Source organism: Hesperophylax consimilis, chromosome 9, assembly GCF_061612785.1.
Source record: "Hesperophylax consimilis isolate HC1 chromosome 9, BYU_Hcon_1.0, whole genome shotgun sequence".
NCBI lineage: Eukaryota > Metazoa > Arthropoda > Insecta > Trichoptera > Limnephilidae > Hesperophylax > Hesperophylax consimilis.
The window spans coordinates 25,568,581-25,592,236 of NC_142844.1; the positions used below are offsets into that span (position 1 = coordinate 25,568,581).

The 23,656-nt window shown below is 35.0% G+C and overlaps 1 protein-coding gene across 2 annotated transcripts in view; it reads left to right on the forward strand.

Moving 5' to 3' along the window:
* LOC149421117 (zonadhesin-like) overlaps nt 1-23,656 on the forward strand; it is a 56,765-nt gene that overhangs the window by 6,421 nt on the left and 26,688 nt on the right. Inside the window, exons 8-14 of one of the 2 annotated variants that reach the window (XM_089635821.1) lie at nt 59-232; nt 2,215-2,385; nt 2,587-2,760; nt 2,840-3,022; nt 3,116-3,292; nt 3,739-3,930; nt 4,148-4,485. In XM_089635821.1, the coding sequence (XP_089491947.1) occupies nt 59-232; nt 2,215-2,385; nt 2,587-2,760; nt 2,840-3,022; nt 3,116-3,292; nt 3,739-3,930; nt 4,148-4,338 (1,262 nt within the window). In that variant the 3' untranslated portion in view covers nt 4,339-4,485. Of the gene's footprint in view, nt 1-58; nt 233-2,214; nt 2,386-2,586; nt 2,761-2,839; nt 3,023-3,115; nt 3,293-3,738; nt 3,931-4,147; nt 4,486-23,656 lie in introns of those variants that run through there. The other variant, XM_089635820.1, reaches the window with a different exon arrangement.

Consider the following 23,656-nt stretch of genomic DNA (forward strand, 5'->3'; position numbering starts at 1 on the left):
TAAGGGATTCGTTTAGTAAATGTATCAATCTTTTAAAGAATATTTATTAATTTTATAGACGTCTGCAAGGATAAAGAAGTCTTCAGCAAATGCGGCAACAATAATTGCCAGAACACTTGCGATGCACCAGATAAGTCCACCGATTGTCATGGAGACTGCGAGCCAGGATGCATTTGCTCTGAAGGCAACATAAGAGATCAGAACGGAGTTTGCATCCCGAAAAGCGAGTGCGGTAACTAAAACCTTTTAAATAATAATTTCGAGTATGAGGGATAAGTTTTATATAAGGAACATTGAGTCTGCTGTCAGTGATTCTAAAACGAATCTAAACAGGGAAAACAAAAATAAGGTCAATACGAATACAAATGTTATTTTGGATCACGCAGCTGTTGTACCCGCGAAGTTGGCTATAAAACACTAAAAATTTGTGAATGTCAAAACGTAGACCCAAGTCGGATGGCTTTAAAACCTTTCGCTTGAAGAGTGTCAAAGGAGCGGGTTTCCTTAAGCAGACAGGTTTGGAAAATATTAAAAACAAATTGTGGCTGATGTATTCCCGGAGCTGCTTGAGGGTTATAAATGGTTTGTGGTAAAGTTTGAGGTTGTGGAAGGTGAGGTTGCCCAAGGAAGTTATATCAGAATGTGGAGCTAATGATTGTCAAAATCCAACAACCTCTCAAGGAACATGTCCTTGTAAACCTGGATGTGTTTGTCAGGAAGAACTACAGTGTAACCTCTCATAACGAGTTTATTTCGTTTCAGAATCTTACTTCTTATGGGAAACACTCGTTAAGTGAAATATTTTTTCCCATATAAGTCAAAGTAACATACAATTCGTTCCATTTCAAAAAAATACTAAATAATTTTTATTTTTTTTTTATCATTTATTCAAATGAAATTACAAACTTATCAATTGTTGGAGTGTAACAATCTGGAATGCAATTTGCAAAATTCGATTTGCAAAAAACAATAAAAAAATCGAAATAAATAGTTTTTTATTTATGAATTAATGACAAATAATTCATTCTTTTTTTACTAGGAAACTGTCTAGAGACATTTGTTTTTGCCGATGCTTCAAAATTTGGTGAAAATTTGACACAGCATTATCATTGAATAAATATGTGGAATGCATAGTCACCTTATTATTAGGGTGATGTTTGTCAATGTACGATGTAACAGTTTTCCATGCTTTCAGTATTTCTCTTATTGTGCCAGAAGTTTGTTGTTCTGTTACTTCTTCCTCATCCACTAACAAACTTTCCTCCACAACTTCTTGCTGTGAAACACAATGCAACTCCACAAAATTTTCGGTGGTCAGCTCTTGACTGTGCTCTTCCACAAGCTCATCAATATCGTTGTTTTCCACCTCCAGTCCCATGGTATTGGCCTGTAGACTCCACGGATACTGTTTCAAACCCCTCAAAATCACATTCGACAATGCCCTTTGGCCAAAGCTTATTCTTAGCAGAAGTGAGGGTCTTCTTGGTAACCCCTTCCTACGCCTTGTCAATAGTCTTGAGGGAAGTAACGATGTGAAAATGATCTTCCCAAAACTCTCTGATAGTGGGACTTGTCCCTTCAGTCACCTCAAAACAACGCTCGAAGAGTGTTTAAAGTTAGAAATAACCTACTGGTGCATAGGCTGGAGTAAAGGAGTTACTGTTGCATCTATCATAAAATATATCTTCTTAATTTTATCCTTGTTTTTGATGATAGTGCAATTCCTTCATGTAGACCGATTGAATGTACTCGCTAGATCAGCCACACTCATACCTTGTTCTCGCTTTTCAATGATTTGACGTTTTCTTTCTACAGTTAATTTTATTCTCTTAAGGTTGTCTTCTTTTGGTCTTTCTTCAGGTAAATTTTTGCAAGGGTTATTAAACTTTGCAGAAAAAAAAATTACAAATAATGTCTGAACACAAGTTTGGAAAAATGTGTGATCACATGCGACACATGGGTGAGTGACGTGAATATGGACTTTCTGCATCATTATGCAAAATGTCGATCGTTAAGGGAGCAATTTTTATCATCTGTTTTGCTCGTTATGCGAAATAATCGTTATAGGAGGTGCTCGTTATGATAGGTACCATTGTAATCTGAAACTCGAAGGGACTTTGCGTTGAACCAGAAATGTATTCGACGAAGTGTCTTATAAACCCTGTTAGTTTTTCACAATTTGATTGTAATGTCACTAAATACTGTTCTATTTAGAAATCTGCAAGGAAAATGAGAAGTACAGCAAATGTGGAAAAAACGACTGCCAAGATACTTGCGAGAATCCAAAGGCCTCCCAAGGAACATGCCCGTGCAAACCAGGATGCATTTGTGCTGATGGATACATGAAAAATACCAAGGGAGAATGTGTTGTCCCTGAGAATTGTGGTAAGTTTACCATCTCGTCATCAATAATTTCTCTCCAAATATCATTGTTTATTAATTGCTGTGTGAATGTTTTCCTGACATTGTTTTAATCTTTGACTTAAATGCCCCATCATCTCTCTGTAATGTTTATCTGTTCAAGGCATTGGTTTAGTAAATATATAAATGTATGAATCTTTTAAAGAATATATATTCATTTTATAGACGTCTGCAAGGAGAAAGAAATCTTCAGCAAATGCGGCAACAATAATTGCCAGAACACTTGCGATTTACCAGAAAAGTCCACTAATTGTCAAGGAGACTGCGAGCCAGGATGCATTTGCTCTGAAGGCAACATAAGAGATAAGAACGGAGTTTGCATCCCGAAAAGCGATTGCGGTAATTAAGATCTTTTGAATAATAATTTCAAGTAGGTAGATTTCAAGATTTCAAGTTTTTGATTTCTATTTTTTTACAGAACCTGTTTGCAAGGACGGAGAAGAATACACAAAGTGCGAAAACTATCCTTGCAGAAGAACTTGCGAATATCCAAACGGAGTTCCTGACTGCAACCTGATTCCAAAGTGCTACCCTGGGTGCGTCTGCAAAGCAGGAACATTAAAGAACAAGGACGGAGTATGTGTCCCAGAAGGCGAATGCGGTAATACTAATTTATGTATATTTTTAATTAACCTAATTTTGGTACAATTATTTTTCAAAATATTGTGAAATGTGATATACTTAACCTTTCCAGCTTACAACTGCCCTGGCCCATATGAAATATTCGACTTCTGCGGAACTGCTTGCCCCAAGACCTGCGACAACAAAGACAAAGAAATATCCTGCATTACTATGTGCGTTAAGGGATGCTTCTGCCAGGAAGGCTATATTCGCGACAAGAACAACAAATGTATTTTATCAAAGGATTGCCGTGAGTACCATATCTAAACTTCTTTTCATATTGCTTCCAAACTATTCTCTAAGATTGAGTATCTAATCTACATAAATTCATTATTGGCGCCTTAACCCTTCGAGAGTCTTAATCGCCTCCAGGAAACACCTCTGATCCTGCAAGTCTCCTGCTGTTTCCTTTAAAATATTTATGCCTAAAACTAAGGTATTGGTCTCCACATCAACCAGCCACCTAAATGTAGGCCTCACCTTCGTCCTACAGCTGTATTAAATTGGAGCCTCTTCTGTGGTTCGCTTTCTTTCATTTTTGCTACGTGTCCTAATCAATGTAGTCGTTCTAGTTTTATAAACCTTTATATTAATGAATCTTCAAATAGTTTGTAAAGTAACACGTTCTGGTGTCCAAGATTAAACAGATGGAGGAAAAAATATAGAAACATGTAATTAATAATGTTTTTTCTCCAGCACCACCTCCACCACCGACATGTAAAACTAATGAAGTATACGACAAATGCCCATCTACCAGTCCAGCAGAATTGACTTGCACAAATGTCTTCAAGGGAACTAAGCCAGCTGATCCAAAACCATGCCAGCCTGGATGCAAGTGTAAGCCAGGATATGTCAGGGTTAACAAAGATTGCGTCGTTGAAGCCAAGTGTAAGTCATTTATTTAATTTTCTATGCACCAACTTTTACTTATTTCTGCTGATGTCATAATTAGTGAGTATCATTGTCAGTGCAGTTTTTCAATCATGGAATTTGTTAAAAATGTCTTTATCTCTACTTATTTCCTTTCATAGTTTTACCAACGTTAACAAATCTCCGTTAATTTTTGTTTTGACTTTGTACTGATTTTGAGATGTTATATTTTCAGGCTGCACTGATGCAAACTCAGAGCTAGTGAAGAACCCCCCTTGCTGCGGAGGAGGGACCTGCGCCAAGCCAAACTGGATCACCGGCTGCGGTAAGAAGTCTGACCCTAAAGGCTGCCAGTGCAAGAAGGGCTACTGCAAAAAATCTGAAACCGATGCTACCTGCATCGCTGTCAAAGATTGCAAAAAATAAGTTCCAGGGCCTTACGTCACGTGAAACAATTACGTCGAATAACCAATAACCAATTTCGCAAATCTGCCTATTTTATTTAAGTACCTACATACTTTCACTGTAAAAGTTCTAAAAAATAATAAAAAATACAGCAAAATTTACCTAACATTCAATGTGTTTTATTTTGACAATCAAATTCAGACTTTGATTCAGGGCTAGAATGCTCTGTATTCACAAATTCAGACTTTGACTCGGGGCAAACATGCTCTGTATCCAACAACAAGACAAGTGAACCAATTTTAATTACATACGGAGTCCCACAGGGGAGTGTACTTGGTCCTTTATTATTCCTCATCTACATAAATGAACCGTGTGACATTAAAATTGAAAGTAAAATCGTGACCGTCGCTGACGATACAGTTCTTCTGTGTCAAGCAGCCACATGGAAAGATGTATTTATAATAGCCGAAAAAAGTTTATCAATTGTCAAAAAATGGCTAAACAGTAATACTCTTACCATTAATACAATTAAGACGTTACCGGGCGTTGATTTTTCCATACAAACGTAGTTCCCATTTATCTTCCTGGATTTTAACCCTAGATCAAATATTTTTTTAACATAAAATAGATATCGGCGACTTGCGTGTCGGTACGTTTTGTTTTTTTTGATAAATTGCTTCTTATAGAAGTTATGACCTTCCAAAAATCAATAAAATTGCCTGATTTAAACGCAGTCAAAAGACGTTCAGTCTACAAACTAGACAATATATTTTGAAAAAAAGCAAGGCGGTCCGACATAGAATAGTTTCTTCTTATGTAGTTGGTAAAAAAAAAATTGAATACCGGTTAACTTTTGGAGGAGAAAAATGGGGAATACAAAATCTCGATTTTGAAGATTTCATTTAGGTATTAGTATCCCGAGCTGCATGTGTCCCTTTCGCTCAGTATTCAGGAGGTAAGGGTCGGGGGGACAGGGTTTAGATAAATACGTATGTATTTGTGCGAAGTGATGTCTTCTTCTTCGATGGCGCTACAGCCCATATCGAGCTTTGGCCTCCTGCAACAGTCGCCTCCAACTCCTCCTGTCCTCAGCGGCTGACTTCCAGTTTGTCACCTGGAGAAACTGTGCTGCATCCCCTCTTACCTCATCTTCCCACCTCAGTCTGGGTCTTCCCACTTTTCTCTTTCCACCTGGGTGACCAGTCAGAATTCTTTTTGGGACGCGTGTATCCGGCATTCTCTGTACATGCCCGGCCCATCTCAGCCTGAGGAGTCTCATGTGTGCAGAGATGCTAGGGGCCTTATATATATCGTACAATTCTATATTGTGCCGGATACGCCACTGTTCGCCCTCTTTCACGGGTCCACATATTCTTCTCAGCACCTTTCTTTCAAAAGTATCCAGCATTTCAGCCATCTTTACCGTCAGTGTCAGCGCCTCACATCCATATGCCAATACAGTTCTTACAATGGTCTTATATATGGTTATTTTGGTTTTTCTGTGGACACTACGTGACTTAAACACTGGCAGCAAAGAGAAGTATGTTTTGTTGGCTGCTGTGATTCTCCTTCTGATTTCTGCTGGATCCTCATTGTTCTCTGTCAGGCTGGAGCCCAGGTAGGTGAATTGATCGACCACTTCATATGAGTAGTTGTCTTTAAATAGTGCACTACTTCTTCTTCTGTGTGAGGGGTTCCTGCTCTGTACCATCATTTTTGTTTTGTCACCATTAACTCGCAGTCCTACTTCCCGCGCCGCTGTTTCTAAAGGGTCGAAGACCTCCTTAATGGCTGAAATTGATCTTCCGACAATGTTGATGTCATCCGCATATCCGACAACTTGACTGCTCTTGAAACAAATATTGGAGCCAGTGTCTATTAGTGTTTTTCGTATTACATGTTCGAGCACAATGTTGAAGAGAGTGGGAGCCAGACTGTCCCCCTGTTTAAGTCCCTGTGATACTGTAAATTCTTCCGACAATTCTCCGTCTATTTTGACCTGACATCTTGAGTCTGACATTGTGGCTTTTATGAGCCTAACCAATTTAGGTGGAATCTGGAATTGTAGTAGTATGTCATATAGACACTCCCGATCTATGCTATCATATGCTTGCTTGAAATCAATGAATAGTTGGTGTATGTCTATGTCAAATTCCCAGCACTTTGCCAAGATCTGTCTGACGGTGAACAGTTGGTCTGTTGTGGATCTACCGGTGCGGAAGCCTGCCTGATACTCTCCCAGTAGGTTTTCTGCATATTTATCAATTCTTTGTTTCAGTATCATGGTGTAGATTTTATATGCTGTGCATAGAAGTGATATTCCTCTATGATTTTCGCATTTTAATTTGTCACCTTTCTTGTGAATTGGGCATATTATGCTTATTTGCCATTCCTCTGGGATTTTTTCCAGTGTCCATATTTTAGTTATTAAATTGAGTAGCAGATTTCTCAGATGCTCATTTCCATATTTGAACAACTCTGCCGGGAGGTTGTCTTTCCCAGGTGATTTGTTGTTTTTAAGTTTCTTTAGTGCAGCATTTATTTCTTGCATTGTTGGTGGATTCGCTGATTCTTCATTACTTGATTCAGTGGGGATGTTGATAGGGTGACTTCTCAGGTCGCTATTAGGGTTGAGAAGTTTATAGAAGTAGTTTTTCCACACTGTTTTTATTCGTTCCTTATCTGATATAATTGATCCATCAGCGTCTTTGCATAGTGTTGTATTCGGTTTGAAACCCTTCTTGAAGAAGTTTACTCCCCTATATGCTTCTCTAGGATTATTATTGACAAAGTCCTGTTCCATTTTTAGCAGTATATCATTCAAGAATTTTCTTTTCTTTCCCCGTATCAGCTTATTCGTTTCTTTTCTCGCTTGTTCGTACGCCTGTCTTTTGTTTCTTGTTGACGTTTCCAAGTACTTCTTTCTGAGTATATTCTTTTCAGCTATCTTTCTTTCACACTCTTCATCAAACCACGGGTTCCTGGGCTGTCTGGGCATGTTTCCGACACTTGATTCCACTGCTCTTACAATTGCTTCTTTTATATCATTCCAATCTTTTTCGAGTGATTCTTGGGAGTTCTGCTCAGTGATCTGATCTGGTAGGCTATTTACAAGGGCGTTGTGATACTGCTCTTTGCCTTCTGGTGTTTTTAGAGCTTCCGTATTGATTTTTGGAAAAGTTGGTGATTTTCGTGTCCTGTTGTTTGCAATTCGGCTCCTATAGGTGGCCACCACCATGTAGTGGTCTGAATCACAGTTGGCACCCCTATACGTCCTTACGTTTGTGATGCTCGTTGCCCCCCTTCTTTCTATCAGGACATGATCAATTTGGTTATGGTGTCTACCATCTGGCGACGTCCAGGTCCGTTTGTGTATGTCTTTTCTTGGGAATTGAGTCGAGGCCACTATTAGGTTTCTTGATTCTGCGAAATCAATCACTCGGGTTCCGTTATTATTAGCGTGCTTGTGTAGACTGTTCATTCCTGTAATGTGTTGGAGCAGAGGATCCTGTCCTATCTTGGCGTTAAAGTCCCCAATTACCATCTTAATGTCGTTCGATGGTAATGTGTCGTAGACCTGTTCGAGTTTCTGATAGTATGTATCTTTCATTATGTCCTCTTTATCTTCCGTTTCAGCATGTACGTTGATCAATGTTACATTGAAAAATTTCGTTTTTATGCGTAAGCTGCACATTCTTTCATTAATGGGTTTAAAGTCTAATATGCATTTTCCCATTTTCCGGTCCACTATGAAGGCCACTCCGAATTTATGATGTCTTTCATTTCCACTATGCAGTATCGTATGCGTTCTTGTGTCAAATGGCTCAGATCCTATCCATCTGGTTTCTTGCACCGCCATTATGTCAATTTTATATTTCGTCATCTCCCTAGTGATCTCTCCTAGGGCTCCACTTCTATACAGCGAAGTGATGTCACGTAGTCATAAATCGATATTCGATATTCTAGTGTTGTGTTGTCCTGAGTAATCGATGTTTTATTATTATTTTTTCCGTTTGGTCACTTTTGTGTTTGTTTGGTGAAGTATTCCGATATTCTTACTTTAATTTCATATGTTTACGTAAAATAATATCTGTAAAAAAAACATCCGTTACGGTCAGACCGACTCCGAGGTGATTTTGTTCCGTATTGCCAATATGGATACAAACAGAGATGTGCTGTATTTCAAATAAATCCATTTCAAATGGAAATGCAAAATGCAAAATGGGTATTTTCCATTTTGCATTTTAAATGCTTTTCTAAAAACCATTTTGCATTTTAAATGCTTTTCTCAATGCATTTTCCATTTTAAATGCTTTTTGCAACATTCTTCCTACTATCTCCACTCATCTTTTTTTCATAAGCCCCAAATATCAGTCGGTCCTCAACCTCGCTATGAGAGATAATTTACATTTGTCAAGTTGCTCCCTGGTAGGAGCCCTGGCAATTGAGTGATACCATTACAAAAAATACTGAACATGGAGCCATGACGCTGTAATATTAAATGTTAGATAGCTCTTTCTATGTTTTTACGTTGGCAACATTAGTCCCGCGCAATTTTTTTGTGGTTTCATAATCTGTAGTGGTGTTATTGGATTTACCATCATGTATCATTCAGCGCCCTTGAGGTTTTTTATACAAAACGGCGCTATACAAGTCATCCGAGTATTATTATTATTATTATTATAATGTTTGTTCTACATTGATGTCCATCATTAAATGACAAAATTGTTTAAAAATTCTAATTATTTTAATTGTTTGACTTGAGAAACCATTTTGCATTTTCAATGCATTTTGAAAATAAGTATTTTGCATTTTGCATATGAAATGCTTTTCTAAAAACCATTTTGCATTTTGCATTTTCAAATGGAAAAGTTTTGACCCATTTCCATTTTGCATTTCAAATGGTTTTGGGTACCCATTTTGCACATCTCTGGATACAAAACACTCAAATGGATAATTTTTTTAAAAATGACTTTGGGGTAACTAGCATAATATTATAATTCTTCAATAACCTATAATGTATATTGTTATTTTATTTATTTAACTTCTATTTCGACAAATAAATATACAGCAAAGTGATGTAGCGTAGTATATCGAATTGTGTCGGTGCACTAGTGTTGTCTTTTCCCGAGTTATTGATATATTTTATTAGTTTTTTTTGGTTTAGTGACCTATTTCGAGTATACTATACTTGCCGATCTTACTAAAATTGGACCAAATTCAATTTTTATACGTGAAGTACTATAATAATTTTCAATTTGGGAGGTGGTTATGGGTACCGCCGCCCCGGAAACCATTTGTTGGATTACCTCTGTCATAGGTCACCCCAAGTGGTTCGCTACGTTTGGTGACTTGAGCAGGGGTGCCCGGGTTCATGGGGGTGAGGATTGTCCGGGTCTTGGCGATATATGCATCGGTCCGCCAGTTGCGTGGCAGGCCGGATCGGGAGAGACTGGATGAGGGAGACTTTTTGATCTCTCCAGCCGGACTATTCCAGAACATCGCCTTGCACCGCAGTGGGAGGTATGGATTCATATGATGGTCATTCATGAAGACATTGACATCGAGATTCCTACCCACCCCTGATGCTTTTTTCCTTCCCAGGACTTAAAAAAAATACCCTCCACACAGTATCCCCAAGGATGACATAGGCCCTGAGGGGATTTTTTTCCCTCAGGGTCGGCCGTATATCCTCTCTCTCTTTGAGAACACTAAGCTATATTATCTATAAGTAGATATAGCGTATTCCATCCCTACCATTGTGATGTGATCAAAAGGTCTCCCTCAACCAGTCTCTCCTGATCTGGCCAGCCACGCATTAGGTGGGCAAAGGCATCCCTCGCCAAGACCTATACAAAATAAGAATAATTACACAATAATAAGATTCGTTCCGGCGTGGTCGAGTGGTAAGACTCGACTCCCAATCCGAAATTCGCGAGTTCGAACCCGGCGTGCGCAAATAAATTTTATTTGATTAATTGGTCTTATTTCACAGTTAATTAATTAAAAAATGTTTCAAATGAGATTCGCTTATATTGTCTTCAGTGATTAAATGAGATTTTTTGTTTGTTAAAGGTTTTATTGTACAAAATTTTAAATGTTTTACAAAGAGATAATGAAATTAAAACAATTTATGGTTTAGATCTTTCTCTCGCCGGTAAATTTCTTGGTATGCGACCGTCAATTATTTCTGGTAAAAGGCATTGGTGGTAGAAGTCGTCCAACAGTGATTCGATTTTTTTCCAGATTGAATCATCCCTCTCATTTTTTTCATACAGTAAACCTTTAGGACTCCACACAACAAAATAACAGTAATTACGACGAGTAATATGTAACTGGCCTTGTACTTGGTAGAAGTAATTGTGATTCCGTTTTAATGTTAAAGCATTATCTTCAACTTTACAGTAATCAATTTTCAAAGAAAGAAAGAATAATTTAATTAATTTTTAAAAGAAAGACAAACATTCCTGGGTTACGAATAACCTAACATTTGAAAAAATCCTACTACCACCACACTAAGCGGAAGATATTGCTTGTGTTGTGATGGAGAACTTAGCCAGCCGAGGAATCGAACATGGAACGCCCGGGTGGTACCCAAACGCGATGCCCAATCAGCCACTGACCGGTCAAGTAAGTAAGAGCAATACAATAAATTATGAAATAATGTACCTAGGCCTCCTATTTTATTACGAAAATGTACCTATTTAGTTCCTTCAGTCTAAAACTGTTTTTTAGATTAGGCAGAATAGATTTGGAACAATTATTAAAAAATGTCATCTGAGGCTCATGTATCTCCGCTTTTATTTTGTGCGTGCGTGATATTTATATAAGTCGGAAAAATAACCACAAACACCAGATATACCTACATGACGAAGGACGGAAGACGGGAGATGCGGGGCGGGAGGACGAGCGTAACATGCATACACTCTTAGTTGGGTGGGTACCTACACATCGATAGCGCGCTCGCTGAGCAGAGTGAAATAGCAAGTGATTTTTAAAATATCTATTGTTCAAATTTCTCAGCGCCCGGGTTTCCTCTTAAAACAAAATACATCAAACACAGTATGACACAAAGAGGCCAACCTCTAACTAACATAGACCTATTACTACATGACTGTGAACAAACTTCATTTAATTGCCAATGGGAACGTTTAGAAAGGATAAAACACATAAAATACCTAGGGGTTATTATTGATACACACTATAGCTGGACTGACCACATTACTTTCATCACTAATAAACTAAAACGAGTCATGTACCTAATGAAGTCCATCAAAAACATTTTCCCTCTAACAATACTCAGATCCATATATTTTGCACTGTGTCAATTAGTACTGTATCAAAATATAACTAGCCGTTGGAAACAATAGTTATATTGCTTCAACGTCCAACGCTGTTGACAATAATTAGCGCCAATAGTTGAGATATAATACCTACTTGCGAATATTATTCAACGCAGTCAACGATTCAACTGCCTAATAAATAAAAGGGTTAAGAGTTTGCACTTCGTGAACAACATTACTCGATATTTCAAATGGTCTTTTGGTTGTGTATCTCCGGCTAGACGTTTTTCTTTTATTTTTCCATCCAATACGGCCGATTCACAGCGCCAAGGGACAATCAAATTTATCAACAAGCAAAAAATAACCAACGTCGGCCGCCTAGCTACGTTTTGCACCTATTCTTTTCAACAGTTTGGCTTGTTAAATCAAAAGGGTCAAGAGATTACACTAATGTACATACCTACTGCACGTTTTTTTTATTTTCCCATCCAATACGGCCGATACGCAGCCCCAAGGGACAACCTAATTTATCAACGACCAGTAAAATATATCTTCAATGTCTTTAATATTACAACAGGGTAATGTTTTCAACACCGAAACCAACGTCTTCCAACAGTTTCAACTTTCAACTTTATTGTAGGATTATTATTACGTGTGTGGGGTATAGAGATAATAATAATACATCAATGATCCGGGGAACCACCCGTTGATAGAGATTCCCTAATACGATTTTGATCTATTTTTTGTTTGTTTTTTTTGTTAGTATCGTGTCCAATCGTGTCGATCTCCTATGACCTATACGTTTAGTTTGATTGTACTGATTTGTCGCGCGTCTATTCAATCTGTTTTTATTAATTGTTTTACTTAGGATGTAAAAATACATAAGTGTTTGATCTAAATTTGATGACTAAACTAATTTCTAAATAAATAATAATTATTAGTGTTAGTGTCGTAGTGTGATTGAACTTTGGACTGATGATAAATATTAAACAGTTGAACAGAAGGTGATTTATTACTCTAATCCCAACACTATTAATGTGTTTAAAAATATAGTTCACGAACTTTTGTTAAGGGGGTACCTACTCCCTCGGAAGAAGAAGACTATTCGCAAGATATTTCTGAAAATCAAACAGAATCTTCAGATGAACCGTTATCATTTTGGAATGCATTAAATTCAGTAGTCGAAAAAATTAAGCCAGTGAATAATCCAAAGAAAAAATTCCGCAAAGAACTGGACATGTATCTCGAAATGGATCTTCTTGATAGAAAGAGTTGTCCCCTCAAATGGTGGAAGGAATATGGAGTATATTTTCCGATTTTGAAAAAATCTTTCCTGAAAAAGTTCCTTGTGAACGAATTTTTTCCAAGACTGGACAAATTGTATCCGACCGCAGGTGCAGTATTAAGGCTGGAAAAGTGCGACAGCTGGTGTTTTTGAATATGGATTCGAAAATATAGAAAAGCGTTAAAAAACAATCTGTAAATAACCTTTAAATGACTTAATAACCGTAAATATTATACATAAATAATTTTATGTGTAAAAACTTCTGAACTGTGCTAAAAAAAGTGGGACCTTAAATAGACTGAGCTTGGAGTAAACCTATCAAATAATGTAAGTCATAGTTTTATTTTTCTTAAAAAATGTCTAATCTTATTAATTTTTCAAAACTGGACATTATATTCTTACAAATAACTAAGCTGAATAAGCATCAAAATTCGAAATACTTGGACCGTAATTTTTTATAACGTTTAATGCTTTATGATAATTTGAATATAGTAAATAACTAACATATTAGTAAATTATCTAAAAAATATAATAACAAATGTGATGAATGAGGTTTCATCGAGTTTGGAGAATTAAGCACTAAAAACAGACCTGAGTTAATAAATCAATAGAAATAATCAATTATAGTTGCGTCAACGTCGGCGTTATTTTCAACAGTTATTTTCAACAGTTGAAAATCGCCAACGATAACGACGTTGGCGTTGGATGGAATTATCGTCAACGCCCAGTACTAGTGTCAATCCATTGCCACATATGGAATACTAGCTTGGGGAAGTGCTACAAGAATGACAATTGACCCAATTCAAAAAATTCAAAAGGCGATAATTAAAATAATCCTAAAATTACCATTCGACACAGAATCAAGCGAAATTTACAAAACATTAGTCCAATTCAACCAAAAACCTCGTTAAAAACCAGATCCTTAACAAATAAAACACTAAACATACCGATAACACACACCACACACGGACAAAGACACTTTCAATACTACGCTACTAAACTGTTTAATTGTATGCCCATTACTCTGAAGCAACTACTAACTGCAAATACATCCGCAAAAATTCACAAAAAACATATCACAGCCTGGATCAAAAACCAAGATATTTTATTTTTTCAAAACATAATAATTCCAAACCAAACATAACTAAACCATAAAAAGTGTATAATAAATAAACACGTTTTTCGAAATTTTACCAACTATACTCACACTTACAATACAAATATATGCACTTACATATATGTTTATATATATTAATTTTTTTTTTTACATATTTATTATGAATATTCAATTTACAAAAACCATTAAAATTTTATGAATATTCAATTTACAAAAACCAAAAAAATAAAATAATATTAATTAAAATTAAAACTTATAAAAAATAAAAACTTTCTTCTACAACACATAAATACTTGTCACACCTATACATAACCACGTAAACACCTCAGCACAGGTTCTCCTAGTGAGGTGTTCACGAAACATACAATATTAATCACATACAGTTTCACCTTCTCAAACCTACCTTACACACAACATATTATAGTTATAAGTTTGAAATATATCATGTGCAAATATAAATAATTATGTGAACACTGTAAATATTATATAGAAATAAATAAATAAAAAAAATATAAAAAATAAATCCACAAATTCAGACTTTGACTCAGGGCAAACATGCTCTGTATCCACAAATTATTTAATGGTCCAATTTTGACTGTAGTTTGTTTTATTATTTAAGAACTCATTGTAATTATAATGCAATTAATCAAGAAAAATATACATTTGCAATAAGGTTTCCAAAAAACTAAATTCTAAATGTGTGTAATGAAAGGTGCCTACATAAATATGTAATTTCGTATAATACACAATAAACACACACAAAGAAAAATAAATGTTAACCAAACTTCTCGATACTCGTGTGTGTATCAAGTGTCGAGACATTAAACGTTTAACAACCATTTCCCCCAAAATAATTGCTGTTTATCCGTTGTGTAAAATTTAACACACATTTATTAGTAAGGCCCCTAGACAAAACTCTTAAGTTAAAACTAGACTCTAATCCGGGGGTGGGGAACTTGCGGCCGCGAGGCTTTTTGGTGCGGCTTAGGAGCACTTTCGGTGAGTAAGAGTTTAAAAAATACTTTCAGAACGCCAGAATTGTTTTCTTTCACGGTGTTTCACTTCCATTATCAAAATCCAGAGAAAGGTAGGTATAACATAACTGTCAAGTACTTACATATGTACCGACGTTACTAGGAAGCAGTTCTGACATAAATAAATAGGCTATTCATTTTCAATTCAATTTAAATGTCTAAATATTTTACTACTAAGAAATTATGAGTGTAACTAATTAAATTGGGGACTCGCTTACAGTTGAAGATTGTTCTTTAGATGCATTTAAATGAAAATAAAATAAAATGGGTAGTTGGTAAAATGAGGTTAAAATAATATATCGAATATCGAGTATCCAATATGATGACCGGATAACTCATCAAAACGACAATTCAACAGACATTTAAAAAGTGTTATAAAGTCATCAAAAGTGATGAAACAAAAAGTAGGTTAAATAGTTACATTTGTAACCCATTTAACCTAGTTTTTTTTTTCATCACTTTTCATAACTTTATAACACTTTTTATAGGTGTGTTGAATTATCATTTTGATGAGTTATCATGGAACCATTTAAAAACGCATTAAAATTAACAATTTAAAAAGAAATAATAAATTGAATTGAATTGAATACATATGTGGCGAGAGAATAATCCAGATTGTCTCGCTAATAGTAAACATCACGACCTACCTATCTACTTGCGAGTGACTACCTACTCGCGACGTCTAGAGCTACCTACGACAATACGTTGCGAGTTGGTCTGGCGCATTACGTCAACTCACTAGAAGGTTCTAGCCTGTTGCCTAGGAATAATAGCATCGCCAACGAAAGTTCCAGTAGGACCCAGACTAAGCGAGTGTCTCCGTTTTACCTGCGATCTCGCCTACCTGCTGTTGCCGTCGACCTTTCTGTATAAATGGGCCCGACGCAGCGAACAGTCAGTCTTCAGTCAGCCATCAACAATTTGCAAGTCTCGCGAGTGATAACCCGCTCACCTTCATCGCGCGAAGGACAATATTCCCGGCTCCGCACGGATCAACCATGGACTCCATCGGGATATCATCATAGCGCCTTGGCCGCGGCCACCGTCCCTGGACAGCGCCACATCGGATCTCAGCCCCCTGGTTCCAGGGCATCTGACCAGCGCTATATCCGGACTAGCATGCACCTAGACCACGCGGCTTCCCCCTGGTCTATGCACCTCCCGTACAACCGCCTACAAGGTCCACCGCACCTTCGGCTTTTCTGTCAGAACTGGAGTACCTGAAGACCCACGTTCTTCGCCAGTTCCTGACCGTCAACGAGTCCGGTCACCAGCAGCGGCGTCAACTCACTGACCCGCGCTTGACCAGCACATCACCGCCTGCATCCGGAGTGTACATCATCGGTCCTACATCATCTCTCATCACGCTACCTGACTCAATAAACACTGTGACCTTCACGACCTCTTTCATTTCGTGCCTCCACACAAGTTCCTTAAACATATAAACGGCACGCCCTATAAATGTCATTAGTAAATAATTAAGAACCCATTACCATTTACTGAGGGGAAAACATAGATTGGTTTAACCAACAATAGATCATGTCATCGGTGTAACCAGTAATAAATCAATGTATGCACCTTCAAAATTTACATTTGAAATAGTATAAAAACGTCGTCTCAATGTGGCCTAACCACAGTTTGAAAATGGCCTTGTAAGCCGAAACAGCTGTCACAATAATAAAAAACTAAAACACTTGCAGAACTTAATAATAATATTATCAAATTTAATCTAAATTATATATACAGCCGAACGTGTCCTGACTTGTCAGATGCCAACCGGCCGTCGCTTGTAGTGGTTGTGTGCAGTGACCTCAGATTGACAGGGAAGCGAACTTTTTGTTCTTTACAATAAATCGATTTAACATTTATGCATTCGCTGAGTCAAATTATAGTTTTATCATGAATCGAGCTCTATTTTATTGACAGTAACACTATATTATTTGTTTGTAATTATTTTAAATAGTTTGTTTTCTCTAAATGATGAAGTAAAAAAAGTGACCTTGGGGCTAAAATTAACAAATTGAGTGGGGTAAGTATTAACGTGTTAATACTTACCCCGTTCATGAAATTATTATTAACATGCCTGATATTTACAAAAGTATTTCGGAGGTTATTGATCAAATATCACGCGTACAATCAAATGAGCCGGAATTTTCAAACGAATCAAGACCATCTACTAATAACAAGCCCGGACCATCAAATGAGCCAGGACCTTCAAACGAGCCAGGACCTTCAAATTTGCCAGGACCATCAAATACAAAGCCTACAGAAAAGTTTAATATTGAAAGCATACGACAGCTTCCAAAAGCATCACCACGTCTTGACTCCAAACGCAAACGTTCAAGAAAATCACCGATACTCCAGAAAAATTGGCCTTAGAGGATGATGCCAAATTAAAGTTAACCAAAAAGATAAAAAATAGTCAGATGGAAGCGAAAAAACAAAGTCAAAGGCAAAGGAAAGGGGAAAGGTAAAGGCAAAGGAACCCGGAGAGCAGAAGTGAAAAAGGTAAAGAAACATATTCTGCAGGATGACAGTTACGAAGAAGCCTGCCTCTGCTTAGTTTGCGCTGAGTCTTATAACGAAGACACATCTGGACTTGACTGGATACAATGTATTTTATGCAAAAGATGGGCTCATATCACTTGTGTTAGAGGTGACACCAGAAAATACATATGCCTCAATTGTTTCTCGGATGATGAGGGATCGTATTCCGAATAACTATTGCCTACCATAAAAATATACTATCAAAGTTCCTAACATAGTTCCTATCATAGCGCCCTTGAGGTGTTTTTGCACAAAAACGGCGCTATACAAGTTATCCAAGTTATTTTTTTTTTTTTTTTTTTTAAACTTCCGATTTAGTTGTCCGGGTTAAGTCTTCCCCAAAGGAAAAACTTAACCCTTCCACTCACTTTTCCACAAATGATCAGCTAGTCAATCAACACTATGTAAGTGCATTATATAAGTAAAATAAATACAAAACAATACAAGAACAACAACACGTCAAATCACCAGATATCAAATGGGAAAAAAAAAAATTCACCGTCTCCAGATATTTTCATATCAGAGGGTTCGGCTCGGTAGAACTTCTAACAGGGCCTATAAATCCTACTGATCCCTCAACATAAATATTTAAAAAATCTTTTGTTATCCTACATGTATTCAAAATGACCGACTTTTGCATCTTTATATATAAATTTTTTGATAGATCTAATACGCCTAAATTTTTAATTAGAGAGCTAGGTATAATGCCAGTAGCCGAAATAACGAATGGTAATATTTTTATAGTCTGAGAATGCCAAATTCTTTTTATTTCATTTCCTAAATCTGTGTATTTTCTTATTTTTTCACTAACAGATTTTTGAATATTACAGGAATTTGGAATAGCAACATCAATGATATAAGTTATTTTTTTAATTTTGTCATGTAAAACTATATCGGGTCTATTATGACTAATCGCTCGGTCTGTTAGTATAGTTTTATCATAATATATTTTATAAAATTCGTTTTCTAAAAATGAATTTGGTTCGTATTCATAATATGGTACTAAATTACGGCAGTCAATCAAGTTATGTTTAATTACCAAATTTTGGTGAATTATTTTTAAAACTTGATTGTGCCTAAATGTATACTCGGACGGTGCTAATATAGAACATCCCGATATAATATGTTCTATAGTTTCCGGAAAAGCCAAACATTTTCTACACAAATCATCAATTTGATTTGTATCTTTGATTATATGCTTTCTATAATTTTTAGTATTAATGACTCTATCCTGAATTGCAAGCATAAATCCTTCTATTTCTGCGCTCAACTCTCCAATACTCAACCATTTGTTTGACTTAATTTTGTCAACATACGTTTGGTTGAGATAATTGAAGTGTTTTGCGTGTAAAATTTTATTTGACCAGGAATCTAATAATTCCTGGTTGGGATTTATAAAAATGTTGGCATTCTCATCGTATAAATTTAAAGGTGTAATATTTCTATCTGCCTTGCAAATTATTTTGTGCATTTCTGAGCTATGAGCTTTCCTATGGAAAAAAGTTCTTAGCATTTCTACCTGATTATGTTTCAAAGAAGTTATTTTGACTATACCTCTACCTCCTAAATTTCTAGGTAAATTAACTCATTCTATAGCTGAATTTGGATGATGGCAATTAAACTTTGTTAGCGTAGTTCTAATTAATCTTTCTAAGTTATCTAAATCTGTATTAGACCATTTAATTATGCCAAATGAGTATGTTAATAGAGGTATTGCCCAAGTATTTATTGCTTTTACTAAATTTTTAGCAGATAGATTGCATTTTAAAATTTTCCTTATCCTAGTTTGAAATTTAATCCTAATATCATTTTTAATACTACTATGGTCTAATCTATTTGATTGTGGGTATCCTAAATACTTATAAACCTCATCCCTTTTCATACTAGTAATTTGGAAATTTCTAAATATACTCTCGTCCCCATCTACAATTTTGCCTTTCTCTATATGGATCGTTCTACATTTATCTAAACCAAATGTCATTTTGATATCATCTGAAAAGTTTTTAACTACCTCGATCATTTTCTCTAAATTTTGTTCAGTATTCGAAAATAATTTTATATCATCCATAAATAATAAATGCGAAATTGTACTACTCTCCCTTGTATTACCCTTAACTTTTATTCCAAACTTGCTTTTAATTAACATTTTAGATAGAGGATTCAATGCTAAGCAAAACCAAAGAGGACTCAATGAGTCTCCTTGAAAAATCCCTCTTTTAATTGAAATGCCCGGTATTACTATTTTCTTACCTTTTAAATTGATAAGTAAATTGGTATTCCAAAAGGACATAATATTTTCCAAAAAGCTAATAATAATGGGGTTAATTTTATATATTTTTAATACTTTGATCAGCCACGAGTGCGGGACACTATCGAAAGCCTTTTGGTAGTCTATATAGCAAGTATGTAAATTACGTTTTCGAGTTTGAATCTGTTTTAGAATTACAGAATCGATAACTAATTGTTCTTTACATCCCATATGTTTTCTGCGACAACCTTTTTGTTGTTCAGATAAAATATTTTTTTCATCTAAATGAGTATATGTTAAATCTGTTAAACAAGAGGTTAAAATTTTGTATATTGTCGGTAAACATGTAATGGGTCTGTACTGAGAAGGATTATTAATATTTTCGCTTTTGGGTAACATATAAGTAATACCCTTAGTTAGAAAATTTGGAAAATTTTGAGGTTGACTGACAAATTTTGAAAGATTTTTTGCCAAAAGAGGATGTAAAGTAGTCAGACGTTTGTACCAAAAATTATGTATCCAATCGCAACCCGTGGCTTTCCAATTATGAGTATTTTTAATAATTTTGGTTAACAATTCAACCGATATATTAGAAAAACTCATTTGTTCAATACCTGAAAAATTGAGTTCTTCATTTTCTATCCATGGAGTTGACTCGTTATGTTTTATATCTTTACTCCAAATTTTAGTCCAAAAATCGCGCATATCTGATTCAGATGGTAACGGAATATTATTATTCGAAATAATATTTTGTTTATCGTCAAGTTTGGAATAAAATATTTTTTCATTTTTCTGAAATAATCTATTATTATTTTTTTTATTATACGTATAATTATATCTTTTTAATCTACTAGCTTTTACGCCTAATTTTTGTTTTAATAAATCCAATAAATCATTGATTATATTTTCATTATTATGACTATCAATGTTATAACCAAATTTTCTACAAATTTCATCTACATGTCTCAAAATTTTCCTACTTCTATTTCCATTTTTATATTCTATTACTCTAGCTATGTTACTTCTTAAAAATACTACATCATTTTCTAATCTGATCTGCCATTCTGGTTTACTATAACTATATGATCTATCGTCAGAGGATGATAATTTAATTCCTAACTTATTACAAACAGTAATCGCACTAGCGTATACTATTGTATGAAGACCTAAAAAACTAATTTCGTCAAATATGATTTTTGGTAAAATTATGTTATTTAATTCAAAAATTAATTTAGATAATTTCTTTGACGTATGCAATTTCGGTAATTTTGGTCTAACTGTTGGCTCTACATCTATATATCTGTTTATATTATTATGAAGTAAGTTAGCTAATTCTACTACATTTTCATCAACAAAGTTTAAATTTGCAATGTTGATTTCCCTAAGATTATAAATAACGGCTAAGTTATTTGAATCTACTGTAATATCATTGGACATTTCGACTAGAATATTATCCAAACTATCTACATTCAATGCATCTGATATGACATTGTTACTTGTGTTAATTTGTTCTAAATTATTTCCCCTTTGCAATCTATCTGCTACTTCTCTTTTAATCTGTTCTAATGTGACTACAGAAATTAAATTATTTTTGAAAATAGCTCGCTTTTGGTCTGCTAATCTTTGTTCGTTTACTTGGGCAATCGGATAATTTTGTGAGAAAAGTAAATGTAATTTTTTCCTATATAACAACATATCTGTTTCTACTTTGGTTACATAAAAATATGAACGAACAATGAACATATTGACATCGTTCGTCCATTTCATACGCTGTCTAGGAATACAAGCTTTTGTTTTTTGGGGTCTTATTGTCTTATCTCTTATCTTTTTGATTATTTTTAAACTTCCGATTTAGTTGTCCGGGTTAAATCTTCCCCAAAGGAAAAACTTAACCCTTCCACTCACTTTTCCACAAATGATCATCTAGTCAATCAACATTATGTAAGTGCATTATATAAGCAAAATAAATACAAAACAATACAAGAACAACAACACGTCAACTCATCAGAGATCAAATGGGAAAAAAAAAATTCACCGTCTCCAGATATTTTCATATCAGAGGGTTCGGCTCGGTAGTACTTCTAACAGGGCCTATAAATCCTACTGATCCCTCAACATAAATATTTAAAAAATCTTTCGTTATCCTACATGTATTCAAAATGACCGACTTTTGCATCTTTATATATAAATTTTTTGATAGATCTAATACGCCTAAATTTTTAATGAGAGAGCTAGGTATAATGCCAGTAGCCGAAATAACGAATGGTAATATTTTTATAGTCTGAGAATGCCAAATTCTTTTTATTTCGTTTCCTAAATCTGTGTATTTTCTAATTTTTTCATTAACAGATTTTTGAATGTTACAGGAATTTGGAATAGCGACATCAATGATATAAGTTATTTTTTTAATTTTGTCATGTAAAACTATATCGGGTCTATTATGACTAATCGCTCGGTCTGTTAGTATAGTTTTATCATAATATATTTTATAAAATTCGTTTTCTAAAAATGAATTTGGTTCGTATTCATAGTATGGTACTATATTACGGCAGTCAATCAAGTTATGTTTAATTACCAAATTTTGGTGAATTATTTTTAAAACTTGATTGTGCCTAAATGTATACTCGGACGGTGCTAATATAGAACATCCAGATATAATATGTTCTATAGTTTCCGGAAAAGCCAAACATTTTCTACACAAATCATCAATTTGATTTGTATCTTTGATTATATGCTTTCTATAATTTTTAGTATTAATGACTCTATCCTGAATGGCAAGCATAAATCCTTCTATTTCTGCGCTCAACTCTCCAATACTCAACCATTTGTTTGACGAAATTTTGTCAACATACGTTTGGTTGAGATAATTGAAGTGTTTTGCGTGTAAAATTTTATTTGACCAGGAATCTAATAATTCCTGGTTGGGATTTATAAAAATGTTGGCATTCTCATCGTATAAATTTAAAGGTGTAATATTTCTATCTGCCTTGCAAATTATTTTGTGCATTTCTGAGCTATGAGCTTTCCTATGGAAAAAAGTTCTTAGCATTTCTACCTGATTATGTTTCAAAGAAGTTATTTTGACTATACCTCTACCTCCTAAATTTCTAGGTAAATTAACTCGTTCTATAGCTGAATTTGGATGATGGCAATTAAACTTTGTTAGCGTAGTTCTAATTAATCTTTCTAAGTTATCTTAATCTGTATCAGACCATTTAATTATGCCAAATGAGTACGTTAATAGAGGTATTGCCCAAGTATTTATTGCTTTTACTAAATTTTTAGCAGATAGATTGCATTTTAAAATTTTCCTGATCCTATTGTGAAATTTAATCCTCATATCATTTTTAATACTACTATGGTCTAATCTATTTGATTGTGGGTATCCTAAATACTTATAAACCTCATCCCTTTTCATACTAGTAATTTGGAAATTTCTAAATATACTCTCGTCCCCATCTACAATTTTGCCTTTCTCTATATGGATCGTTCTACATTTATCTAAACCAAATGTCATTTTGATATCATCTGAAAAGTTTTTAACTACCTCGATCATTTTCTCTAAATTTTGTTCAGAATTCTAAAATAATTTTATATCATCCATATATAATAAATGCGAAATTGTACTACTCTCCCTTGTATTACCCTTAACTTTTATTCCAAACTTGCTTTTAATTAACATTTTAGATAGAGGATTCAATGCTAAACAAAACCAAAGAGGACTCAATGAGTCTCCTTGAAAAATTCCTCTTTTAATTGAAATGCCCGGTATTACTATTTTCTTACCTTTTAAATTGATAAGTAAATTGGTATTCCAAAAGGACA